Below are 25,234 nucleotides of genomic sequence, written 5' to 3' on the forward strand. Positions count from 1 at the left end.
TGTGTTCAGATGAGCTGGCTCCCACCTGCTGACCGGACAACACAGGCAGCAGGAGAGCCAGCTGGCCCCATAGAACCGGGATCTCCTGACACCGAGCAGGCACACTGAGTCACCGACACTTTCTCTCCCATTAGTCTCGAAAAAACCCAGGGACAGCGGTCAATCCTTTACCCTCCCAGAGCACGACCCAAGGAGCAAGGGCACATGCTGTCTTACACATCCACTGCCTCTGGGTGGGCTATGCCCTCATCTTCCTCCACTGTGCCTGACACAAGCCTGTTCTAATGCATTAGGTCCACACTGGCTGAATGAACGAATGAATGAATGAGTGAATGAATGAGTGAGTTCTAAGAAGTTTAGGGTACCACTGAGGCATCATACCAGTACTGTTACTTAGGAGTCTCGTTTCTGGGAAGGACCCTTCTCAAATGTATCACTACAGATGGGAGGAAGTCCTTAAAAATAAGCCAAAGACCAAAGCTAATGAACAGAGACTTCATCAAAACAGATATTCAGGTAAAATTTAAAAGCAACAACAAACAAACAAATACCTCCATGGGTCACACTTGCCTTTCCTCTGAGAAATTTTAGCTCTCTCTACCTAATACCAGAAGGAACAAACATGTCTGTGCTCGTAGGAAGGACCCGTGTGCACTTCACCAGTCACTGCGTGCCAACTCACAGGTGACATAACACCACGTCCAGACTCGGGCAAAGACTGACCTTCCAGGACATCCTGTGCAATTAATGAAATAAAGAACCGCACAAGTTTGAGCAATCTCAGAGGTCACAACAGAAATGATAAATCATCTAAAGACCGAGGACATTTGACAATTCCATGAAAAGATATACAAAGGAACACAAAGCACATGGAAATATCACAAGGTCGTGTCCTTTCCCAGTTAATCAGAGTCTTTAAAGGAAGAAAGAGAAAAAAAGGACCAGACTGGGGCGGGAGAGCTGGTCCTCTGCACAACTGTAGAGGTGTTTAGCAACTGCTTTCCCTCCAAAGAACTTCGACTCTTCACGTATCAACCTGTGTCACCCTCTAGGATTCCAGCAAAACTCCACTAAAGCCTTAAAGAGAAGGTCAACAGCCAAGAGGTGTTTGCTGCACACCAGTTCACTTTAACAGGGGCAGACACACCAGTTCACTTAACAGGAGCAGATGACTTACTAAGAAACTGGCACACGGAAGGGGTCAGTTCTTCAAGCCACTGCCCAAACCGCCTCTTTTCTCCCAACTACAAAATACCGCGTACACCAGCACACGCAGCACACGCAGCACTGCATCTCCTTGCTGCTTACTGTGGCAAGTGTGGCAGTGATGGAGACAAGGAGGGGGAAGGTTATGGCCATCAGAGATGGAAAGAGGCTGTCAATCTGGACAGACCCATAGGATCAGAGGTAATGGTGTTAAAAAAAACAACAACCAGAAGCAGTGCTCTGTGCAGGGGGAGCAACTCCCACAGAGCCCTCCTTCCTGTGTGTGATCGTCAATGCTCAAGTGTTCCAGAACTCAACTTAGGTTTTATAAAATGCCTGAATTAACTACTGTGCTTCTCCATTGCGTCACATTTCACGAGGACCTACCATTTGCCAGGTTCCAGACTGGGTCTCATACACAAGAGGGACCCAACACAGAGGCATTTCCTACCCTCAGTCCCCGTAGGGAGAGAAGCTCAAGGAAGGGACAGGTAACTCACTGCAAAGTAAATGTTGTAAAAAAAATAATAATAATAATGGACAGGCTGCGTGGGAGCAGATTAAATTAGGTATGAGAGAGATGGGCTGGAGAGCTGGCTCAGCAGTTGAGAGAGCTTGATGCTCTGGTCTTCTAGACCTGAGTTCAGTTCCCAGCTCCCACAGTGGGTGGTTCACGAAAGCCTGTAAATCCAGTTCCAAGGAATCCAACACCCTCTTCTGGTTCCCAGAGCGCTGTGCACACACACACACACACACACACACACGCACACGCACACACGCACATGTACACACAAATAAAAACAAAATAAACCTAAAATAAATTGGGTCTAAAGCAAATTTGGGCAGAGATGTGGGGTCAGCTGAGTTTTCCAAGTGGAGAAGCGGCTTCTAATGAAGGGAAGAGAGGGAGAGCGTCCAGGCAGAGGGATAGTAGGTGCAACCAGAAGTCAGGGTCTCTGGGGGAGCCCTGATCACAGCAGAGGGCCTGGATAATCTAAGAGACTAGGGAGAGATGAGGGAAGCCAAGCTCCCTTCAAGTGGGGGCAGGCAAGAGGCACCGACCAATAAGAGAGCAAAGAGGCATGTCCACCGAATGCCACAGAAAAAAAAAAAAATTTAATTCTAATGTGAACAAAGCATTGAGAATTTTGTTGTTGTTAAACAATCAGGTATGTTCTGACACTAAGACTTTGTATGATCAACAGGAATGGAGTTGGTGTTACAGCTGCTTTGTGGCTACATGTGTCTTTAAATCCTCCTGTAACATAGATGCACGCTAACAGTGATAGTATGGCTCAGATTTGCTGTCAAATATCTAACTGAGGCTGAGGAGGGATGGGAGAGGCAGAATAAAGCCACGCAGATGACAGCTGATGCATGTGGCATTTACATTAACCCTTCGAGAGTTCCAGGTCACTGGACATCATTAAAATCGTACCTAATTTAAGTGAAAGATAGCACACTCAGAAGAACCCCTGAAGTTTCTCCTTGTTCTACAAACTTCAGAATCATCATCTGAGGAGCTTATAAAAGTAGATAGATTTCTAGGGCTAGGGGGTGAGTTCAGTCACCAAAGTGCTGACCACCCAAGCATGAGGACCCAGGTTCGGTTCCACTGCACCCATGTTACAAATGGGATATGGAGGCATGAGCCTGTAATCCCTTTGTCGGAGACACCGAGACTAGAGGCTCAGTGGGGCTCTCAGTAAGGCTGAGTCAGCAAGCTCCAGGCTCAGGGAAAGACCTTGTCTCAAAATACAAGGAGCATAGCAACTAACAAAAAGACACCTGAAGTCAACCTCCTGCCTCCACTCAAGTGCACACTCACAGAAAATGCCCAGTTCCCATACAACAGCTCCAGGAGTTCTCACTAAGTCCATGAAGTCTGCCCTCCTGGATTATCCCAGCTCGATTATTCTAAAAGCTGGGGATGGAGAAGACACAGCACTCCAGGCCACAGAGAGCAGAAGGGGCTGTGTGCTGAACTGTCCTGGTGACGCTGTGATGGGTACAAGGGGAGATGGGAAAATCCAGATAGACAATTCCAAGAACAAGAGAGGAGGGACAGTGTACGGATGGAGAGTCACTCAGGAGGCAGAAAGAAGCAAAGGACTTTAATAAGTGATTAGGCGTGAGGCTGAGACAGAAGCATCCAAGGTCACCCCAAAGCATCCCACAAGAACCCGGGTTACATACTTTGTGCCCTCCACAGTACTCAGTACAAAAACCTCCATATTCTAAGAACTCAGTAAATGTTGTTGAATCCCAAAGAACAAGAAGGTTACCATCACTGTACTCACCTACAATGCCAAAGAAAACCAACAACCTGGACCTACAAGCTACCAAACCCAGACAGCGGTACAGAGAGGGAGCTCATTCCATTGCTCCGTATGTCACAGAAACAGCAGAGCGGTCAAGATGTTAGCATATTCACATCAACAGTCTACATCCACTATCAATCAAAACAAGAATCATTAAGAAAAATAAGAACATAGCCGGGCGGTGGTGGCGCACGCCTTTAATCCCAGCACTCGGGAGGTAGAGGCAGGTGGATCTCTGTGAGTTCCGAGGCCAGCCTGGTCTACAGAGCGAGATCCAGGAAAGGTGCAAAGCTACACAGAGAAACCCTGACTTGAAACCCACCCCCACCCAAAAAAAAGGAAGAAAAAAGAAAAAAAAAAAAAAGAAAAAAATGTTTAAAATAGTCCCAAAGACTAGTTCCTGGTTTGAATAGAAATATGGTCCATATGGTCCATATGGTCCATATGGTCCACACGATCAGTCCAAAATGTATTATCTCCATCAAATCCCTTTTCCCTCAGGGCTCAGAGACCCTGCGGACACCAAGGAACAAGGCCCTCTAAACTAACTGACACACATCTGAACTCATGGATACTGAGGCAGCATGCGCAGGGCCTGCAAGGGTCTGCACCAGTTGGGGCCGTGGAGCTGCAAGGAGAAGTAGACACATGCCCCCATCCCTACCCTAGAAGCTACCTCCAATCAATGGCTGCTTGCAAATGAAATTTTGATTTCCCCCAGGGGAATGGCACTGGGGGAACAAGCCACTCTGAAGGGTAGGACATGTCACCAGCAGATGGCCAACAGAAAACGAGCTCAGTGGCATCTTTGGGGGTTCCTTGTCTTTCATAATGTTACTCCTTTTTTTTTTTTTTTTAATCCTATTATTTTTATATTATCCTTTGGAAGCCTGTTTGTTTTCTTATGAGAGACAGAAGAGGGGTGGATCCACATGGGAGAGGAGACTGACTGGGATGTGTTGTGTGAGAGAAAAATCCATTTTCAATAGAAGGAAAAGAGATTACAAAAAAATAATAATAATAATGAAAAGAAATCTGGTTCATACTGGTTAACTCTATGGGACAGCAATCTCCATGAATTTCTGGGCAGTAAAAATTGTTGATGTAGGGTTGGGGATTTAGCACCATGGTAGAGCACTTGCCTAGCAAGCTCAAGGCCCTGGGTTCGGTCCTCAGCTCAAAAAAAAAAAAAAAAAAATTGTTGATGTAGAAGAAGTACCTAAGGCACCAGGGGAATCACTCTGCACTCAGGAACAGCTAGCTATGGGCTCTCCACAGAGCCAGGTCCCAGCCTACAGCCTTCAGGATGCCTTAGCTCCTCAGACCTCATTCAAGAGGGTATGGCACACCTTAGCCCCTTTCCCACAGGAACCATCTGCCTTGAAACCGAAGAAAGTCTCAGAAGGCAGCCTAGAGCCTGGCCAAGTCATTGATGCTCTCTCAACCTCCAATTCCCCCATGTAAAAAGCCAGTGCTAGTAATTTACAGTTGCTGGGAAGCTGTGAGACCCGAAATACAAATGGCTCTTACCACTGCAAAGAGCCCCCAACAAACCCCTGCGGAAATTTCTGCCCCCAACTTCACACTCAGTGTCCCAAGCCAATGCTCATGGCCGGAGGGACATCCTCCTCCTGTCACCAGGCCTGGTGCTGACACTCAGAAGACAGCTAACACAGTCCTCTCTTCTCCTAAGGCCCCTCCGCTAACACTGCTATCCAGGATGGACCATTCGTTCCTCCAAAGCTGCAACTCACGTTAACTCTGGCCACTGGCCAAGTCCTTGGCAATCACCCAGTGCCTTCCCGGTCTGTTTTAATTTTCACCCAGTCTCGACAACCAGAGTTTTGTGAAATCTCTGTATCACTAGTCCCTGGCATAGGATAATCAATCACATTTCTCCCCGTTTTGAAAATAGTATGATGACATGGGTTGGTACACAGTGGTCAAGACAATTGCTCAATCTCTTGATCTGGAAAATTAGGACAATGTGTATTAGACAGCTGGCATTTATTCCTGCCTGGATCAGGGGCCCCGAGTTCCTAATTTCTCGGAGTCACTCAACCCCGTGACTGGAGGACATTTGAGGGCAGCTGGCAGGAGGAAGGAGACACCAAAGAAAGCTGTGGTTGTTGGGGGACAGCCACTGCAGGTCTATGGAAATGAGAGAAAAGCGAAAGCATCACGGGCATGTGGCAAGCAATTAGAGGAAAGGGGCTTTAGGGGAAAGAGGCTTACTTCATCTCACAATTCCAGGTCACAGCCCATCATTACAGGGACTCCAGTGGCAGGAACTTGAAGTAGCTAGTCATATCCACAGTCAAGAACACACAGAGAATGGTGTGTGCCTGCTCAGCTAGTTTCCTCCTTTTTATCTAACCCCAGACCCCAAGCCCAGGGAATGGTACCATCCATAGTGGGTAAGTGTAATCAAGACAATCCACACATACATGCCCACAGTCAACCTGATCTAGACAGCCTATCACTGAGACTCTCTTCCCATGTGATCCTCAATCCTATCACACTGACCATTAAATCTAACCATGACTGCATGGTAAAGGGGCAGTGGGGTTTTGGGACAGTCCTAAAGTTCCCCGGTGTGCTAATATCCACCACCTGCAAAAGCCCCGAGCACGCCTCAAAAGTGAGTTTGTTTGTTTTGGAAATAAGGTCTTACTTTATAGCCCAAGCTGGCCCTGAACCTGACACCCTTCTGCCTTAGGTGTTCCAGGGTGACATTACAGATGTGTATCACCATACCAGACCTCACTCTATAGAGCCCCAAAAGGCAGCCTTCCCAGCTGCGATCCTGAATCCACAGACCCAGCCCTGTTCTGCCCTGGGCTGAACACCTGACCCAGGAGGAGAACAAGTCTTAGTATCTAAAAAGATGGCAAGCACACCACACCAAGAAGAGGGTGGGCACCACTTATCACAGAGGCGGACACAGACATTCCAGTACAGCAAGACAAGGGTAGGAGTCAGCAGACATTGAGAACCACAGCAAAGAAGCCAGGAGGTCAGACCAGATTCCCAGAGAGAGGCAGTGCAGAGTGTCCATGTGGTCACAGGACAGGGGCAGTCCCAGCCACACCAGACCTGAGGTGAGCTGTGTTGCTCTTGGGCTCTGGCCCGCTGGACTGATTATTATGTCCCTGGGATAGATGTTCTTTTACTTACCAACTGCAGTGGCAACCAAATATGCTCCGACTATAGCAAACAAAACTGCTCCTCTAGGAAAACCCTATTATAATCTAGTTCAACTGACAGCGACTACTTTTGTCTGATCTCAGCAACTACTTTTGTCTGACTTATTACCACAAGAGTACCCTTCCTCCGGAAGAGGAGAGGGATGCAACCTCTCTTAAAGCTAGGCTAGTTTTTTACACCAGTAGGGCCAGTCTGTGTAGCCCTTCACAATGCATTTGAACAAGTTTGGTCAGCTCACCCTCCGCTCCAGGAAAGCAAGGGAGCCATCACACCACATCAGTAACTCCGTTGCTAAGGCAACTGCTTACTTTCCATATCAACTGCAAACTCGTTGCTATGGAGACACGTATACAAGAAAAATCCTTCTCTGGCCAGGGACCAGATGGCAGGGAACTCACAGAAGTCTTAGGGTAGGGAGGGGACTTTGCTGAATGGGATGCTGAATGGACATGTACTGGAGTGCACTTTCCCATCATATCAGAGACACAGGACTACTCCAAACACATTTAGTTTAGAAGTTGCAACCTTTTGCAGAAAGCAAAGAGCTGAGACAGAGGTCTGACTTCCTTCTGGTTGAGAGGTAATCCAGGAATTCTCTTTTCCATTACTTATGCATTAATGAGTCCCTAACTTACATGTGTACTCCAGCTTCCCACTAGGCCTCCAGTTCACGTATCAAACTTGCAACTTGATGGCTCTTATTCAGATATTTAAAAGCTACCTCGCAAGAGAGAGAGAGAGAGAGAGAGAGAGAGAGAGAGAGAGAGAGAGAGAGAGACCAAAGCACTGACACAGGGCATGGTAGTGAACGCCTTTAATCCCAGCACTCGAATCGCTGAGGCAGGTGGATTTCTGTGAGCTGGAGACTAGCTAGGGCTACGTGGTAAGACTCTGTTTTCTAACAACAAAACCTGAATTCAAACCGAACACTGTCACCTCCACTGCCACCCCACCCAAATGTGTCCCTATATCTGTGCCTACAGATTCTGATCGTGAAACAAGCCGGAATAACTGTCACCACTCAGAAGCCTCTAAAGGTAATCTCTGCTCCAGTCCCTTTAAATGTCCGACCCTCCCGTTTCTAATACGCTTCCTAAAGCCATCTTGCTGCTCTTCGGACATTCCCAGCTGTTACCACCTCAGAGCCTTTGCAGGGTTTGATCCCGCTTGCCATCCAAGGCATGCCCGGCCAGTTCCTCTGAAAAGCTTCCTACAGTCCCTCCTTCCTGCCCCTTTCTACTGCTATTACCCTGTGTTACTTCTTTCCTCACGGCAGGCAGGCAGGCAGGCAGGCAGGCAGGCAGGCATCACTACCTGACACATAACCTGCCCGGCCCACAAACTGGGAGGGTTGTGTAAACACACGCCCCCTCATCTCCCGCCTCCAAGCTGTGGACCGTCTAGGAGATCGCCCAGTTAGCCGTGATCCAGTGTCTGATAGTCCCGCAAGCAGGCACAGCCTTCGTGAACCATTGCTGAGATGAAGGGAGGCTACTTGCCTTCGCAAATACAACGCCTAATTTTCACTTTGCAAACTCAGTGTTCCTTGAGGTCTCCGGAGCTTAGCTGCAAACACTATCTTTCGCCTTAGATGACATCATCTACAGTTTATTCATCCGGCATCTCAGGACCAGCAGTGCTTTGGGGGGGGAGAGGGGGGCGCTCTATATCCTGGCTCTGTGCCAGGCAGCCTGAAGTCGGCGCTCACATGATTTGACCTTTCTAAAAACAGCATATACAAAGGTTCCGCTACCTGGGTGTCTTCTGGCTAATGACATTAGTTAAAACACTTACAGGTCCTGTCCCCAGAGGAGGACAGCCACAGCCTTCCAAGAGATACTTCAGAGGGCTCCAGTAAGTGGAGGGGAACACTGAACTAGAGCCCCCAGGGTCCAGAGGAGACCCCCCCCCCCCCCGCACCCTAGGAGCTAGCTCTAAGGGGAAAGACGCAAGAGCAGCTAGGAGCTCTGCCTGTATTTACTGCCTCCTGCTGAGTTCAAGGCACAGGCACTCCAACAAGCCCAGACGGGGGAGCGGGCTCAAAATCAAAGGCTTGACTCTGTTCTCGGAACTGCCTGTAATCTCACGGAGCAAACTATCAAGTTATTATTAAAAGAACAACTTTAGGCACGACTCCGTCTTCAACGAGATCCCTTCCTTGCTTTCCGTCTTTGCCATCTTGGCACAGGTACTATCTCCACCTCTACCAAGCTACCGCTTTTGAAGATGCTGAACGCAATTTAACCAGAATATCTTGAAGTAGGACTCTAGTCAACAGGACCGTTTTAAAGACAGACTGGGTTGGCATCTTTATGCTAGTATTATCGACAGAACTTTATCCAGCCACTTTCTTTCCTTTTATGTCCCAACACATCTCTTGTCCAGCAACATGAGTCTCAGCATCCAGACCTCCATGACAGATGATCCCATATGGCTTAGTAATAGAATCAGCATTTGGGGGGGGGGGGGTGCGCATCACAACAGAACTACATTTCCCAACCTTCCTTGTAGCTAAAAGAGATCATGTGAACAAAGCATAGCCAATGAGATTTAAAAAAAAAAAAAAAAAAAAAGCAAGATTATGGAGAAAGTCCCTGAAAATTGCTAATTCCACAGGACCCCCTTTGTCTTTTCCTTCATCCCTGTGCTAGCTGGTGCCATCTTGGACCATGAAAGACTTGAACAGAAACCAGCAATGCACTAAAAATAACAGCAGGGGACTCATCCCTGCGACAGAGGAATACTTGGCTAGCTTGCTTAAGTCAGTAGCGCTTGCCTTTTCCATAACAGCCATGCCGGAGCCTATCTGTTCCTATCGAAGGGCACACGAAGACTGCTCTGTTAACAACTGGACTGTTTCCTTCCTCCTTGAATATGAACTTGCCCATCATCGTGTTTCCTCACCTCCTAAGGCCTCTCTCTCTGGCAAGGAAAACCTGCCTAGCTACCTTAGCATGGTACCAATCAGGGCCCAGCACGCTCCTGGGACTACCAGTGGCTTGTACATTTTTATTCTACGTTCTCCTTGGAATGTTATCATCCACGATGAGAATCAAACCTCACATTTAACTCGGACCTTCAACATCACCTGAAGAACTGAAGAAGTTCCTGCAGAAGCTATTAGGTCCAGGATACTAATAGCCTGTGATCATGAAGGCATGACTTGAAGAAATACTGATGGTCTGAAAGGGGCCAGTGTGGGAGGAAATACAAAGGACTGACCAGTCAAGGTATTTATTATGCACAGAGAGAAATCACAAATAAATTAAAACTGGTAAAGCTAAACTGTCCACAACCACAGTGGCATGGAGATAAGCATGATGGTCTCAGCATACACTCCATATTTTTGTTTTGGGGGGCTTTGTTTAGTTTTGAGGCAGGGTCTCCTGTAGCCTAAGCTGTGGTGGTCAAGTTCACCACACACCAGAGCCTGTTCTCCCCCGCTACTAAGCTTCCAGCCTGCACCTCCCAGGTGCTGGGATTATGGGTGTGCACCAACTGTGCCTGGCCAGCCGTTAAAGGATTTTAAATTTTTTCTGTTTCAAGTGTAAAAAAAATTCAGTGGAATTTTCCATGGAGGCTACAACTGCCCACCATCTAGCCAGCATTTGAAAGCATTTAGATGAGCAGGACTTAGATGACCGAGTGGAAAGTACGGGTGGGCATGGCTGGGCAACCGAGCAAGCAGAGCGGCGGTAAGGCCCTTAGGTTCCATTCCCCAGCACCACATGAAATTTAAGAACACAGATTAATCGACACACTCATCACTTCTTTAAAAGCAGCAAATCGCAGGCCTTTCAGGTATGCTGGCCTCCTATTATTTACTGCAGAGAACTATCCTGCAGCTAAAATGATCTCAGAGGGAAACCCCAAGGCATTTTCAGCTTGACAGAGAAGGTCGAAAAGCAATCTGTTGGCAGTGGGCTGAGGAAGAGGCCTCAGCACTGAGAAAAACCTCAGTTCTCCACAGCTGGGAGTCAGGGATGCTGACAGATACATTGATGGGGCCTCTGTCCAAAAGAAGCAAGTTTCCCAGGGGCACTGCCAGACCCTCACAGAGGACATCAGAATCTTCTGGGGAAGTCACTGTGGGGTCTGCAGAACGTGGACACACAACACATGAAGGGCTAGAAAGGCAGTGATGGGAGAAGCAGGGTACAAATAATTAAAATGGAGCACTGAAATAATAAACAAAGGGCTTCTTTCCTGGAGAAGGTCCAGCACCTACAATGTTCTGTTCTGTAGGCAGAGTTCAGAGGGCCAGGGACCCCTGTGAGCAGTGCTCACCACTGTCCATAGCTGGACAGGCAGCAGGCTCGGAGGCCATTGAGGACAGACATTTACAATGAGCTTTGGACCCCACTTCCCTGTTCTCTGGCAACACAGGAGAGTATCAGCTTTGCCCCTCCTTAGGATTCCAAATACCATATGAAAAGATGGAGCTCTGGGGCCTTGCCAAGGCCCACTAAGAGAAAGCTATGTATGTCCTCCAGGTCAAAAGAATAGAACGTTGCCTCTGGCCCTGGATGATATTCTAAGCTGTCCCAAATATGACATACTGTACCAACTCCTTTAAGAGGTAATCCAACTAGGTCTGTCCATCACCTGTACAGCAGACCACTGGAAGCTGATTCACCTGAAGACAAACTAAGGAGGCAGGAAGACTAATTACTCCCTTCATGAGACAATATGCGTGGGTCGAGAAGCCCCTCTCCCAATACAGTTCATTATACACCTTCCCTGCCGAGCCTGACTGCTCTTGTGAGTTCTAACTCAAAGAGTCCAACTTTTTCTTTTCCCTGCCTGTCTCTTCTTTGGAAATGGGTCAAAGTCCTAAACATTCTTGCCCTGAGAGTCTGGAGATTGTCACTGTTTCTCTCTCTTCCCTGTGTAACTGCTTACTACTAACCTCCACTGCTGAGCCTGCCCGCTTTCTTGGACCCTAACTCACAAAGACATGGCTATCGCTTTTCCTCCTACCCATCTCCCGCCTCCCGGCAGCTACCACGGTCTACAACAGCCTACCCAGGTCTGGTCCTCTCGAACTCTAATAAAACTGTCCTTGAGCTTCCCTCTGAGTCAGTGCTTTGTTTTCTGTTTTTGTTTTTGTTTTAATCTGACTTTATTTTATGTGCATTGGTGTGAAGGTGTCAGAGCCCCTGGAACTGGAATTACAGATAGTGAGCTGCCACGAGGGTGCTGGGAATTGGACAGGATCAGCCAGGACACACAGCCAACAGAGTATGATGATTTGGAGGGACCACAGACGATGCTTGTCTGAAGATTCCATCAGAGGGTGGGGCACTGTCTCAGCAGTTAAGAGCACTGGCTGCTCTCCTGGAAGCCGTAGGTTTGATTCCCAGCACCCACGTGGTGGCTCACCACTGTCTGTGACTCAAGTCCCCAGGGATCCAGCAACTTCTGACCTTCAGGGTACCAGGCATTCGTGCTATGCACAGACATGCATGCAGACAAAATACTATACACATAAAATAATATTTTTTGGTTTTTTTTTTATATAGTAAGAAAGAAAGGAAGGAAGAAAAAGAAAGAAAGAAAGAAAGAAAGGAAGGAAGGAAGGAAGGAAGGAAGGAAGGAAGGAAGGAAGGAAGAAAGAAAGAAAGAAAGAAAGAAAGAAAGAAAGAAAGAAAGAAAGAAAGAAAGAAAGATTCCTGTGAGACAGTTAGAAAGGGGTCAGCAGCCTTAGAAGCAAATGAAGACAGATCCCTCCCTCATGTTCTCCTTGGACCTCACCTCCTGTTGCCCTGGCAACACCAGAAAGGGAAACATTGAAACTGCCCCTTCTCCACCTCCTGGCCCGAAGAATGAAATACTCCGGCCTGGGTGGAGATGTGACATTCGGATCTGCTCCAAAGATTAGGACATTACATGCTATTATCTCCTCCAGGCCTAGTGCGCTTTCTGTTGCTGTGATAAAACTGTAAGATCAAAGCAACTTGGGGTGGGGCGGGGAGCATCTGGCTTGCAGTTCATCACAGCGGAAGCCAAGGCAGGAACGGAAGCAGGGCACACGAGGCATGCTGCTCACTGCCTGCTCCTCCTGGCTTGCTCAGGGTGCTTCACCCTAGGACTGCTTGCCCAGGGAGGGCAGTGACCACAGCAGGTTGGACCCCTCACATCCATCAAGAAAATGCCCCCAAGGGCTTGCTAACAGGAAAATTTTAATGGGGACATTTTCTCGGTTGTCATCCCCCCTCCCCTTCTCAGATAACCTTAGCTTGTGTCAAGTTGACAAAAGGAAACGAAGCAACACACCTAATCTAGCTAGACCTGAACTAAACTAGTCAGTAATGTCACCAGGATGCCCCCTACTCCATCCCCCACCCCCAGGAAAGCTGATCCATGAAGGTACGCTAAGGCAGCGGGAGGAATAATTACCCTTAAATGAAATAATAAACTTATGCTTACTAGAAGCCTCCCTCATTGAGTTGTCCAGAGTCTCCTCCACCATGCGGCCTGCCTGCTTCTGAGTTCTAACTTTACCTTCTTCCCAGCTTTCCTTTAGGATACTAACCAACCATGCTTTCCCTGACTCTCTGAAGCCCAGCCTCCCCTGACCAACATCCTGATAAGAATTCAACCTCAACAAGAAGATGAAGACTATCTAACAGTCTATTAGAAACTTTTAAAGGTCACTGACGGACTACCCCTCCTCCTTCACAAACAGCTTTGGACTCCAGCTCCTGTAACCCTCCCTGCCCATGAAGTCTTTAAAGAAAGGGCTAGGCTCTCCTTCAACTTGGTATGCCAGACTTTGCTGACTACCATGGGAGGCCTTACCCACTCTGAGGAGTGGATGGGGGTAGAGCGGGAGGGAGGGGAGGAGGCGGGAGAAGGGGAGGGAGGGGGAACTGGGGTTGGTATGTAAAAAATGGAAAATTTTTAATAAATATATTTAAAATAAAAAAAAGGGAAAGTCCCTTTCTCTTTCCCTTTCTTGTCCCCAGGGACCAATCCCTGCCCCCCTCTCTGTCCCTTCTCTCTCCCCTTCCTTTAATAAACCTCCTATGTGGGGGAAAAAAGGGAAAGTATCACTCTCTGAAGAGAATCCCAAAGTATCCTTAAAACTTGAAAAATGCCCAGTGTTAAGGGGGAAGCACCAAAACTGCAGCTTCTAAAAATTGAAGATACCATCTGAGGGTCATGTGGTGGCACATGGCTTTAATCTTAGCAATAGGGAGGCAGAGCTCTCAGAGTTCAAGGCCAACCTGGTCTACACAAGGGGTACCAAGCCAGTCAGAGGTACATAGTGAGACCCTGTCTCAAAAACAAAAATCAATTAAAAGCAAAAAAGGTATGGGAGGTGGTGGTGCACACCTTTAATCCCAGCACTTGGGAGGCAGAGGTAAGTGGATCTCTGAGAGTTCAAGGCCAGCCTGGCCTACAGAGTGAGTTCCAGGACAGGTTCCAAAAGCTACACAAAGCCTGTCTCGAAAAACAAACAAAAATTGAAGAGATCTAACTTGACATGACATTCTGAACTGCCTAAAAGATCCTTGGACTACTGTCTAGCAGAGGCACCTCTGGTCAAGAACAAAAACACAGTATTGTCCCTTTAAGAGTTAGTCCAAATAGGGGTTGGAGAGAGGTCCAGAGAACACACATTGCTCTTGCAAAGAGTTCAGTTTCCAGCATCCTGATTGGGTAACTCACAACTGTCTGTAACTCCAGCTCTGGAAATCAGATGCCTCTGGTCTCCTGACATCTGCACTCACATGCTCATACTCACACACTCACACAGACACAATTAAAAACAGTATAGTCAGATGTGGTGGCACACACATTTTTTTCAGGCCAGCCAGGGCTAGAGAGTAAGTAGGAGACAGACACACAGACACACACACAGACACACACACAGACACACACACACACACACTTAACTCAAACAGGCCTATTAATCACCTGGGAAGAAAAGCCCTCCAGGAACACCATCAGCACCGGAAACTAAGAAATAGTGCAGTACCTCAACTCACAATACACCAGATTTCATAAAAGTCACAGGCGCCTCAAGCCTCTGATTGGTCTAGGAGTATGTAAGTATATTCACCAGGCGGTGGTGGCACACGCCTTTAATCCCAGCACTCGGGAGGCAGAGCCAGGCGGATCTCTGTGAGTTCGAGGCCAGCCTGGTCTACAAAGCGAGTTCCAGGAAAGGAACAAAGCTACACAGAGAAACCCTGTCTCGAAAAACAAAACAAACAAACAAACAAACAAAAGTATATTCAGTGCTCTTCCAAATGTGCACTATTGCCCATTTATTCGGCACAATGGTCTCTTTGGCTATTGTCCACTCTCACCTCTCTGTGCCGGTACCTTTGGTCACTGTCCACTTTCAACTCCTGAGGGTACTTTATTATCCTAAAATAAATTTTGCCTATCTTCTTCCCAACACTCAGCACCTCTCCTCTGAACTCAATAGAGAACTCATGGGCCAGGGAGCTGAGGTGAGTCCTAAGCAATAATGGTACATTCGCATGCCAAGGTCTCCAGCAGACAGCCAACAGGAAATAGCAGGCCCGCACAGGTTGATGGGTCCTCTCTGGCCTCAAAAGCATCCCCCACACCTCATCACATTTCTGCATATTCCAGTGGACCTTACTGCTAATGCGTCAGCATCTGGCTGTGCTGTCCTCCAAAGAACAGTGTGAGGAACGGAAATAAAAAGCAAGGCAAGAGAGGGAGGCAGGACTGGGCTGTCTTCCTCCTAAGGGGATCACCAGTTCAACAGATGACTGACCAGTGTCACAGGAAACAGAAATGCTCTGGGTTCCAAAAGGAGGACGGAGTCAGAGGCCACCAGGCACAAGGGAAACTGTCACAAATGTCACACCAGCACTTGGGAGGCAGAGGTGAGGCCAGCCTGGTCTACAGAGCGAGTTCCAGGACAGGCTCCAAAGCTACAGAGAGAAACCCTGTCTCAAAACAAACAAACAAACAAACAAACAAACAAACACAAACAATAAAACAAAAAAAATCCCAAGAGTACAAATAATAGTCTCTACACTCACTAAATCTCTCCTGGTTACCCTCTCTAGTTCTTTATCCTACATCCCCAGAATGAATCAGGACTTTACCTACCTCCTATGCTATGGCATAACTGTCCCCTCTGGGCATAACATGGCCATGTCACTGTCACTACGATGACCTTGCTTAGCATGTTTGATCTAATGAAAGAAGAAAGAGAAAAAGAGAAAGAAAAGGAATAGGGGGGAGCGAACCTAAGCAAACAAAATCTCAAGAACCTCTCCCTCGACAAACAGTACTCATTAGCACTTGATATGCTGCCAATGAATTCGGGTAGTGGTCAACAGTGCCTCAGACATCCAAGACCCCAAGGCAAAACGGCACTGAGTCACCACTGAGCCACCACTGCCAATGGCCGCAGAACCGAGGGACCAAGATACTCAGGTATGCCAACCACCAACACACCTCTACAGGCCAAAACTGCATTCAAAGCAGCCAGCCTCATATATAAGCACACTGTGTACTTGGTTTCATTTATAAACCTTCTGGCAACAATAGTGGTTTTTGTTAAAACAGCAAGAAGGGAAATAAATGAAAAGCACAGAAATAGAAACACACATACCTGCTCCATTCTAACCTAGTCTACAAAAAATTAACTGCATTTTTATTTCTCATTTTCAAGTCCCCAGAGAAGTCAGTACATGCTAAATACAAGTCCTGAGACTTGTATCTAAAAAGAAGAAGAAAAAAGAACATGATCCCAGACTTAAAAAAAAAAAAAAAATCAACAATCTGACCTTGATTGATGTGAGCAAAGATCATCCACTGATAACCTGGCGGGATGAAAGACAGATGTGGAAGTTCACAGAGTAGGGAACAGCTAAACCAGGCTGGAGAGCAGCAATCCCAAGCAACAGGCTTCAGGAGCACAGACCCTCCCCCACACACCGAGTTCCCAGGGAAGGGGCTTGGAAGTCAGCAGTTTCAGAGGTCACTTCCCTCCCTGAGGCTGAAGACAAATTCAAGGACACCAAGAGAGGCAGACAGAATGTAAGACACTCTGAAGACAAAGTGATGGGTGACTTTAAAACGGAAGGGAAGGAGAGGCAGGCGGTGGTGGTGCACGCCTTTAATCCCAGCACTCAGGAAGCAGAGGCAGGAGGATCCTTGAGTTCCAGGGCAGCCAAGGCTACACAGAGAAACCCTGTCTCAACAACAAAGGGGGGGGGGGGGGGTTTAAACAGTGGGAAAGGAAGGGACAGGGTGCAATATATTTAAACAAATAAACAAAAACCTGCACAAAACATCACATACGCCACATCAGGGTCCTAATTCAAGCATTTAACAATCTTGGCTATTTGAATACTTACTTGGCTTAGATGACATTGAGACTTTCCATCTTGGGAGGCTCACATGGGGAATGAGGGCTGGACAGACACACTAGCATTGTGGCTATGTATCCAACTCCGGCTTAGTCTCCTACACGCTCAAGTACACTGAAATGAAATGACTCACAATTTTCTTCAAAGTACTTCAGCAGTAGCAACAGCAACCAAAATGAATGAAACCAGACAATTCTCATTAAACGCTAACTCTAGACATGGGTCACGGGGTGACAGGAGCAAATTCATTACTCTGTCCATTTCTGCCAGCTAAAAACGTCCACGATTAAACAATAACAAATTTAACCTGTCTTTTGAAGCACTTCAGGAGACAAAACAGAAGCAAAGCTGCATTTTCTCTTGACTTAATCGGGAGACACTGTTCTTTCTTTGACACAGTTCTTGATGAGCTCTTAGGAAAAACAAAAACAAAAAAAAAAACTATGCCAGCACTTGGGAGGTGGAGAGGCTTGGTTCAAGGTCACCTACAGCTAAATATCAAGTTCAAGGCCAGCCTAGGCTACTTGAGATCAAAACTCAAAACAAACAGAAACAAACAAACAAACCAGCAAATGGTCAGGGGACTTTACCTACAACACCTAGGCACCTTGAAGCCTCCCAACTACCAACTTTCCCAGCCCATCTCAGAACCAAATCTCCAGGGAGGGGCCTGAGAAATAAGAGGTAACAGTTTGAAGTGCCTTGGGTGACTGATGCAATCTTGCCTGTTCCTTCCTGCTCCAGGGGCCCAGCCAAACAGTTGTCCGGTGGGGTCTGTGTTCCAAGCCCTCTGGGACAAGGATCACACAGGATTCCACATTCCCACTGCTATGCCAAGCTTAAAACAGCGTTCTCCAGTTTCAAAAACATATCAAAACATAAAAACAAACAAGAAAAAAAGGAGGTGCCTGGCTTCTTCCTATCCTCACCTTCATCTTAGGGATTTCTCACCAACATTTGGGTGTGTTTAGACATTTGCGCTGGGGTTGAATCTACTGCCAAAGTAAGACTCCCTGAGAAGAAAACAAGTGTCCCTACACAGCCCAAGGGACTCTCACTGGGCAGTGTATCAGCAGGAATGCCTTCCCCTTTACTCAGCAAATCCAGGAGAAAACCCCAGTAAACAGGCCAGGGCTACGGCGCTAGAAGCACTGAGAATGTCTGACACTTGAACAGTCACCAGAGGCCTCCGGCTCACCCAAGGAAAAGAGAAGAAAAGAGGAGGATGGGGGGGAGGGGGTGCGGGGGGAGACAGGACCTCACAACTGTAGCTTTGTTTTTAACAGCATCAAAACGCTGGGAACAAACTTTCAGCCACAAAACTGACTGGCATTTGATCAGGAACATGTCAATACAGGTCAGCACCTGGGCTAGGAAGCTAGAACTCAACAATTCAGAAGATTAAAACAACCTCAAGTCCTTCAAAACACTCCCTGTCAACAGGTATCAATGTTTGCCCAGATTGACAGCCAACACCCCTGGAAAAATGTGACTCCCAGAATCCTGTGTGAGGCTGAGGGTGGGGGGGGGGCACTCAGTATAGCCTCCTGGTAAGCTCTGACATGCACCATCCAGTGCTTGGTAGCAGGGCAGGATGATGAATAAATTATCTTTTCAAGACTCGCTGCATGCTTGGAACTGGTCCTGTTTAACATTTCAGACTGTGCACTAGCTAAATTACTTTTATGTGCGGTGCTGTTATGTCAAAAATGAAGGCACGGGCATGCTGTAACTTGCAGAAAGGATGACATGGAGCTAAAGGCCCTGTTCACTGACCGGTGGCATGTGGCTCTCGGGGCCTGGTGAGCACTTTCTAAACCTAGAATTACCTGCTCGGACTTTCTCTTGCTTCAAGGCGTGACCTATACAAACGTATAATGCCACAGCCTGGTCCTTTGAAGGAAAGAAGTTTTTAAGTTTTTAAAATTATCTTAAAGCATAGAACAGAGTCAAGTCCTGGGACTAGTCTCCAAACACATAACCTGGGAAGAAGGAAAGACTGAGTTCCCAAGGATAACAGATTTCACTAGATGAGAGGCACACCTTGATCATCACAGATATATATAAAGCTAAGGACCCAGAAAAGGCGGCGGCTCATGAATACATACACGAGTACACCCCTGGCACCATCAGCATTGTGACCAATGTCTCAGCAGTTAAGAGTGCCCACGGTCTGCCAACGGTCTGGCAGCAGACCCAAGTTCAGTTCCCAGAGCCCACATTGGATGGCTCACAACCAACTGTATATCTAGCTCTAAGTACTGTAGACCCCTCTGGCCTCTTAAAGCACCTGCACTTACTTACATTATGTTTATACACACACACACACACACACACACACACACACACACTAAAAAATAATTAAAAAAAAAAAAAGCCACTTCAAATGCTTTAAAGCCAGTCTCTAATGGAAACCTTAACCTAAGCCAGTACACTTCATACTAGCAATTTCCAAGTTGCCAAGCACTTACACACAGACTGGATTTCATAAAAGTCACCCACACCTCCAGTCTCTGATTGGTCTTAGAATAAATAAGTATATTCAAGTATCTTCCAAAAATGCATCATATCCTATTTATTCCAGAAGCCCGAGATATTGCGTTTTCTCAATATTCAGAGTGAGTCATTTTTCTCCAGCCCTTGATGGCCATTTTCCTTATATGTAAACCCCTCCGTTGATACACTGTGATCTATGTATTGCATGCATAATCTATGGTGCCACACGGATCTTTGAACTTTAAAACCAAACTGACCCAAACACGTGGAAGGAGGACATGAGGACACTGGATTGGCAAAGCTCAGTTGTGAAATCCTATCAGGGTACCTCTCAAGAGACTGACCACTCCCAAGAACAAAAAGAATGCATTAACCAATACGTTTAATAAAAAGGAAGTTTTTCACAACTATCTGATGTGTTAAATTATCCACTCATAACTACTTCAGTATGGTAGCCTATGCACTCATTTTTAATGCTGAAATCTTTTAGGTTAATTTAAAAAAAAAAAGTTCCAGAAGACACAAACCACATACCTGACTCCTCTCTTTGTCCACTTTCTTGAAACACTTATTCAAGGACAAATTATGTCTCACTGAATTTTTCCACCCAGTAGGTGCATTCGCAAAATACGGAAAATGTTCCAAGATCCAGTTGTAGATATCCTTCACTGGCAGGCGCTTGGTTGGAGAGTCCTCGATGGCCATAAATATGAGGCAGCTAAAGGAGTAAGGGGGCTTGCAATTGGGGTTCTGCCTGGCATCATAGGGCAGGTCCGAGTGGGCGGGGGATGGCGGAGTATCATCATCCAGGTCCTGGACGGGACTGACACTCCTGAGGACCGACTCCCCAAAGCTCTTCAGCAAGTTCTTGCTTTCATGCAGCCAGTTCAGGTTGGTCAGCTCTTCATCTTCCATGGTCCCCTCTTCTAATCTGATGTCAGGCAGAGGGAAGTCGAGGTCATCATCTTCCTGGAGGGCCTTAGAGAAGCCGCTGCCCCGGTAACAGTGACTCAGTCCACTGGACACGCTGATTCCTGAGCTCTCGGGCTTCTTACTGGCGGGCATGACTGGACCCATTTACGTGAAGGCTCCTAGGAAGGACAGCGCAGAGAAGTGATGAGCTAGAAAAACGCACAGAACAGAGATCGGTTCAGGTTCCACCTAACTCCATCTCCCCCTATCTGGGTCTCAGGTACGTAGTGATGGCATCTCAGAGCTCCCACATGGGTAGCCACACAAGCCCACCATCCAGTTACACAATGAGGAAAATGACCTCGGTGTCATCTGCAGCATGGCGACCGGATGGACCTTACACAAAACAAAACTGAAAACACAGGTGGCACTTTTAATGAGCAACTACATCATAAGCAACTTCTCCTTGGGTCTACAGTTGCTCCGAGACCACAGGAGAACTTACTACTATTTGCTGTCTCTGATCCTCTACTATCATACACACACATATCCATAACATGCAAATTTCTTAAAGACTCAGGATAAACACCACAAAGTAAGTATAATGGACAATTACTGCAACTTTATAGTACCAATCTTCTTGTTTATCCTTCTCAAAAAGAGAGAGAGAAAAAAAATAAATCCCGGATTGGGGATTTAGCTCAGTGGTAGAGCGCTTGCCTAGCAAGTGCAAGACCCTGGGTTCGGTCCTCAGCTCCAAAAAAAAAAAGTCCCAGGGGGCTGAAGGTGCTCACTCAATTGTAATCCCAACACACCTATAATTCCAGCATTCTGGAGGCTATGGAGAAAGTGAGAGTTCAAGGCCAAGCTGGGCTCTGTGAGATACAGTCTAAAAAAAAGACAGCTGACGAGACAGCTTAGCAGGTAAAGGCACTTGCTGAGCCCGAGTTTCATCTCCCAGACCTACATGATGCAAAGAGAGAATCAGCCTAGCAACTTGTCTCCTGTACACTACGGCAATCATGCACCCCCATATATACATACAGACATGTGTGTACATACATACATTCATATGAGTGCATACATATAAAATACATAAATGTAATCTTTTTTGAGGTAAGGAAAGATAATAGAGATGGGAGGGAAGGCAAGGAGAGTTACCTCCAAGCCCATAAAACAACCCACAGAAGGGTCTTGGAGGTAAAACTGTAACCAGAGGCCACTGGTTTGATGGTCTGGTTTTATTTTGTGTCCTCCCCCGCCCTTCCCCACACACCAAAAAAATAAAAAATAAGGAAAATTTGCAACTTTTATCACATTTGACAAGCGTAACCGAGGACAACAAGGAATTCTTCAGACTACACTGTAAAGTACATTCAATTCAAGGACATTACACCTAGAGAGAAAAAAAGCATGTAACCTCGGGCACTACCAAAAAACAAACAAACAAACAAAAAAAACACAAATGGAAATGAAAGATAAGCCATTAACTGGAACTAGAATTACTGAGTAAAATAAAGTTGAGAGAGCAGCTAGAAACTTCAGAACAGGCAGGCAAATTCCACAGAAAGTGTAAGATTCTCCCCCACCCCCATCATCATCCCCTACTCTTATCGATGACCCAGAACAGAGTGTAAAAACAATTACCTGACAAGAAAATACAGGGAGATGCTAGTGTCACAAATAGAATGAATGACTCCTACAGACACAGCCCCCTGTACACAACACAGATAAAAAGGGCAACGGGCATTTTGCTCAGCGTTTAAGAAGAGCGTCTCTTTTGGCTCAATAAGGAGTTAAAGCCCTGGACCTAGAGAAGAGTTAATACATTGAAGGTAAACAAAGGTCATTCCAAGCCTCTAACTATCCACTAACACGGCCTCTAAAGTGACCAGTGCAGGAAGTTCTAGAATTGGACTCTAGAAAGCTTGATGCAGAGCTTCAAATAACCAGGCAGGGTGCCAGCATGCTGCAGCACTTCCCCACCGGCTGGACAGAGGTATAAGAGGTGCATCTCCCAAGTAGATGCTGGATGCAAGACGCCATCTCTGAAAAGGAGAAAATCTCCACAGGGCCTCACAGCCCAACCCGGGCAGGGCAGTCCAGATGCATCCAGTTCATCCAGGAAAACAAATAGTTCTCTCTGCCACATAAGGGAACTAATCTATGTTATAGGAAAATGGTAGCTTGTATCTTCAAGTTTGGAGATATTACTGAATCCAGCCTGATACTTCTTTTAACTTCCTTATGAAGAGATCAGGACAAGCTTGGCTCAAAGTTTCTCAGACTCCCCTAGAAGAGGTTCTAACTGCCAGCACAGCCACACAAAAGAGAACTACCCAGCCAGTGAGGTCAACTTTAGCCCCAAATGAAAGTTTTATGTCTCCTGAGCTTCCAAACAGGAAAATTATATCATGGCTGACAGTAAAGTAATTTAATTGCACTGTTGCTATGACAACATACTGCTCTCTTTCTTTTTAATTTGCTTATTTGTCAGCAGCTTCCCAAAGGAACTAACATGCTATTCTCCATGTTTTCTTTTGTTTTCAACAAACACTGCCAGCAACGTGGTCCTCTAAGAAAAATTCGTAAGTGCCAATGCCAAGAAGAGGTGGCCTGAAGGGTGCCTAACCCCTGGATTGTTTCCCCAAACTCTCCATTAACTGCCTTCCCTATAAATCCCGCGCTTTTGAACAGTATGGAAGGCTCCTGACCACTGTACTTCTTCTATGTTACAACAAAACAATCTCTAGAAACCACGGCTGAGGAGTTTTCCATTATTATACCCTAACTATAAAATTTTCCAAATCTCTTTCCCCTTCCTTTTCTTCTTTTAGAGGTGTGGAGGGACAGGAAAATGTGAGCTTGCAGTCAAGCAAACGTTCTTAATCCGCTGCTAACAACGTTGCTTTGAATGGTTATCCAGTGACCGCCTTAAAATTTTCAAGTTATTGGTTCCGTCTCACACACCCTCCTTTTGTTTTGTTTTGTTTTGTTTTATGACTTCCTGTGTTTTATCCTCCTTTCTTTCTTTCTTTCAACGCAGAAAAATGGAGCAGGAAAGCTTACATTTTTTTGCTAATAGCAGACCGTCTCAAATAACTGACAATGCCATTATGGCTCAGGTCTGAGGAGATGCTACTGATGAACTTTTTTAAAAGTTGAGAAATCTTCCTCCACCGAGGCTAAGCAGGCTCAAGTTTGGGGGACCGGGAACCTCCCCCTCCCTGCGCGCGCATACACGCACGCGCTCCACTCCCTTTTACTGTACTTGTCAAAAACATTTCAAGGGGACCAAAGGGAGCAGCGATTGGCTATACCGCGCGTCAATCAGCGGCGTTGCCAGGCAACGAGAAAACTGCTCTTCTATGCGTACACAGGGCAATTGGGAGCTCGCATACCTTCACTGCCGGTCAGATGTCATAAACCTTTTATTGGCCACAGCGTGGCGAGCCTAAAAACAAATCAATAAGCACCCACTGCCCCCCTCAACTCACATGGGGACCCAGAAAGGCTTGCAAGGAATCGGGGTACAGAGGAGTAGGGCCCCGCGGGTCTCGGGATGCTCGCGGTCGGTTCTGAACGTGCTCGGTTAGGGAGGGGATCTTTGTTAGGCGCCTGTTCGCGGTCTTGGGGTCTCCAGTTGATCTGCACCCTCTGACCGACCCGGATTGCTAGGGATGCCTGCCCTGCATACAATACCAACTCTGTCGCTCTCCAGGTCTGTGGGGAAACCGAGGCACGAGAAGCCGCCAGCTCTTCGGAGCAGGAAACTCCTGGTTGGGCAACTTCCAGGCTCAGGGCTAGAGGTCCCCCCACTCCGGGTCCAGCTAAGCCTGCGCCCCGCACAGTGAGACCAGTCCTGACCGCTGCGGGCCACCGCGACGGCTCTCCAGCGAGGACCCCAGCCTGGGTGGCGCGGGAGGGCGCCGGCACGGACTCACCTGGCCAAGCGCGGCGCGGGGCCACCGCTGCCTTCCGTGCAGCCGACAAAGTTTCGCGGGCGCCCAGCGGGCATCGCTCGGGGCCCCGCTTCGGACGCTCGAGCCCTGGGCGGGCGGCTGGGGGCGGCCGCGGGTGCGGACGGCAGGGGTGCGGGGGGCGGCGCGGCATGGGCCCCGAGCGAGCGTCCCCGGGCGCCGCGTCCTCCCGCCGGCCCCGCCGCTCTCCACGCCCCGTCCCGCCTCCCGCTCGCCTCCGCTGCGGCGCGTCGGGGCCGGGGCGCGCCGAGCGGCGAGAAATTGTTTCCACTGCAAACAAAAAAAGGCGACACATGACCAGGCAGGAGGAGGGGAAGCGCGGGGAGGGAGGGGCGGAGGGAGCGGGAGAGACGGAAAACGTGGGCCGGGCGACCCCGGGCTGCGGCGCGGGCCCTCGGGGAGGCCCTTCGGCTAGGCTGGGCCCCTGGGCTCCTCCGCAGCACCCTGGGACGGAGGGGAGCCGGGCAGGTGGCGCGTGGCTGGCCCCCTCCCCTGCTTCAGGCCACATGAGCGGTGCTGCGCAGCTGGCAACGTGTCGCCGCAGCGCTTTTACCCCGGCCGCCTGCCTTACAAGGCTCGAAAGTAAAAATAAAAAGAATTACGACGCGAGCGAGGCTTCTGAGGGTGAGGAGAGAAGATTGCACTTCTCTCCAACTACTACGGCAGCACTCCCAGGGCGGCTCCAGTCCTCTTCCACCATGCACCTCCGGCCGGGGACGAAAAATTGATCCCCAGCCTCCAGCCT

The 25,234-nt window shown here is 47.7% G+C and overlaps 1 protein-coding gene across 9 annotated transcripts in view; it reads right to left on the bottom strand.

Annotated features, from left to right (window-relative positions):
• The window catches only part of Foxn3 (forkhead box N3), a 383,817-nt gene that overhangs the window by 183,536 nt on the left and 175,047 nt on the right, over positions 1 to 25,234 (bottom strand). For 5 of the 9 annotated variants that reach the window (XM_036206022.1, XM_036206019.1, XM_036206020.1 and 2 more), the window contains exons 1-2: positions 24,454 to 24,754; positions 20,132 to 20,688 (exon numbers count right to left, since the gene is read on the bottom strand). In XM_036206022.1, the coding sequence (XP_036061915.1) occupies positions 20,132 to 20,674 (543 nt within the window). In that variant the 5' untranslated portion in view covers positions 20,675 to 20,688; positions 24,454 to 24,754. Of the gene's footprint in view, positions 1 to 20,131; positions 20,719 to 24,453; positions 24,755 to 25,234 lie in introns of those variants that run through there. The other 4 variants (XM_036206015.1, XM_036206014.1, XM_036206016.1 and 1 more) reach the window with 2 other exon arrangements.

The sequence above is a fragment of the Onychomys torridus genome, chromosome 14, assembly GCF_903995425.1.
Source record: "Onychomys torridus chromosome 14, mOncTor1.1, whole genome shotgun sequence".
NCBI classification, from domain to species: domain Eukaryota; kingdom Metazoa; phylum Chordata; class Mammalia; order Rodentia; family Cricetidae; genus Onychomys; species Onychomys torridus.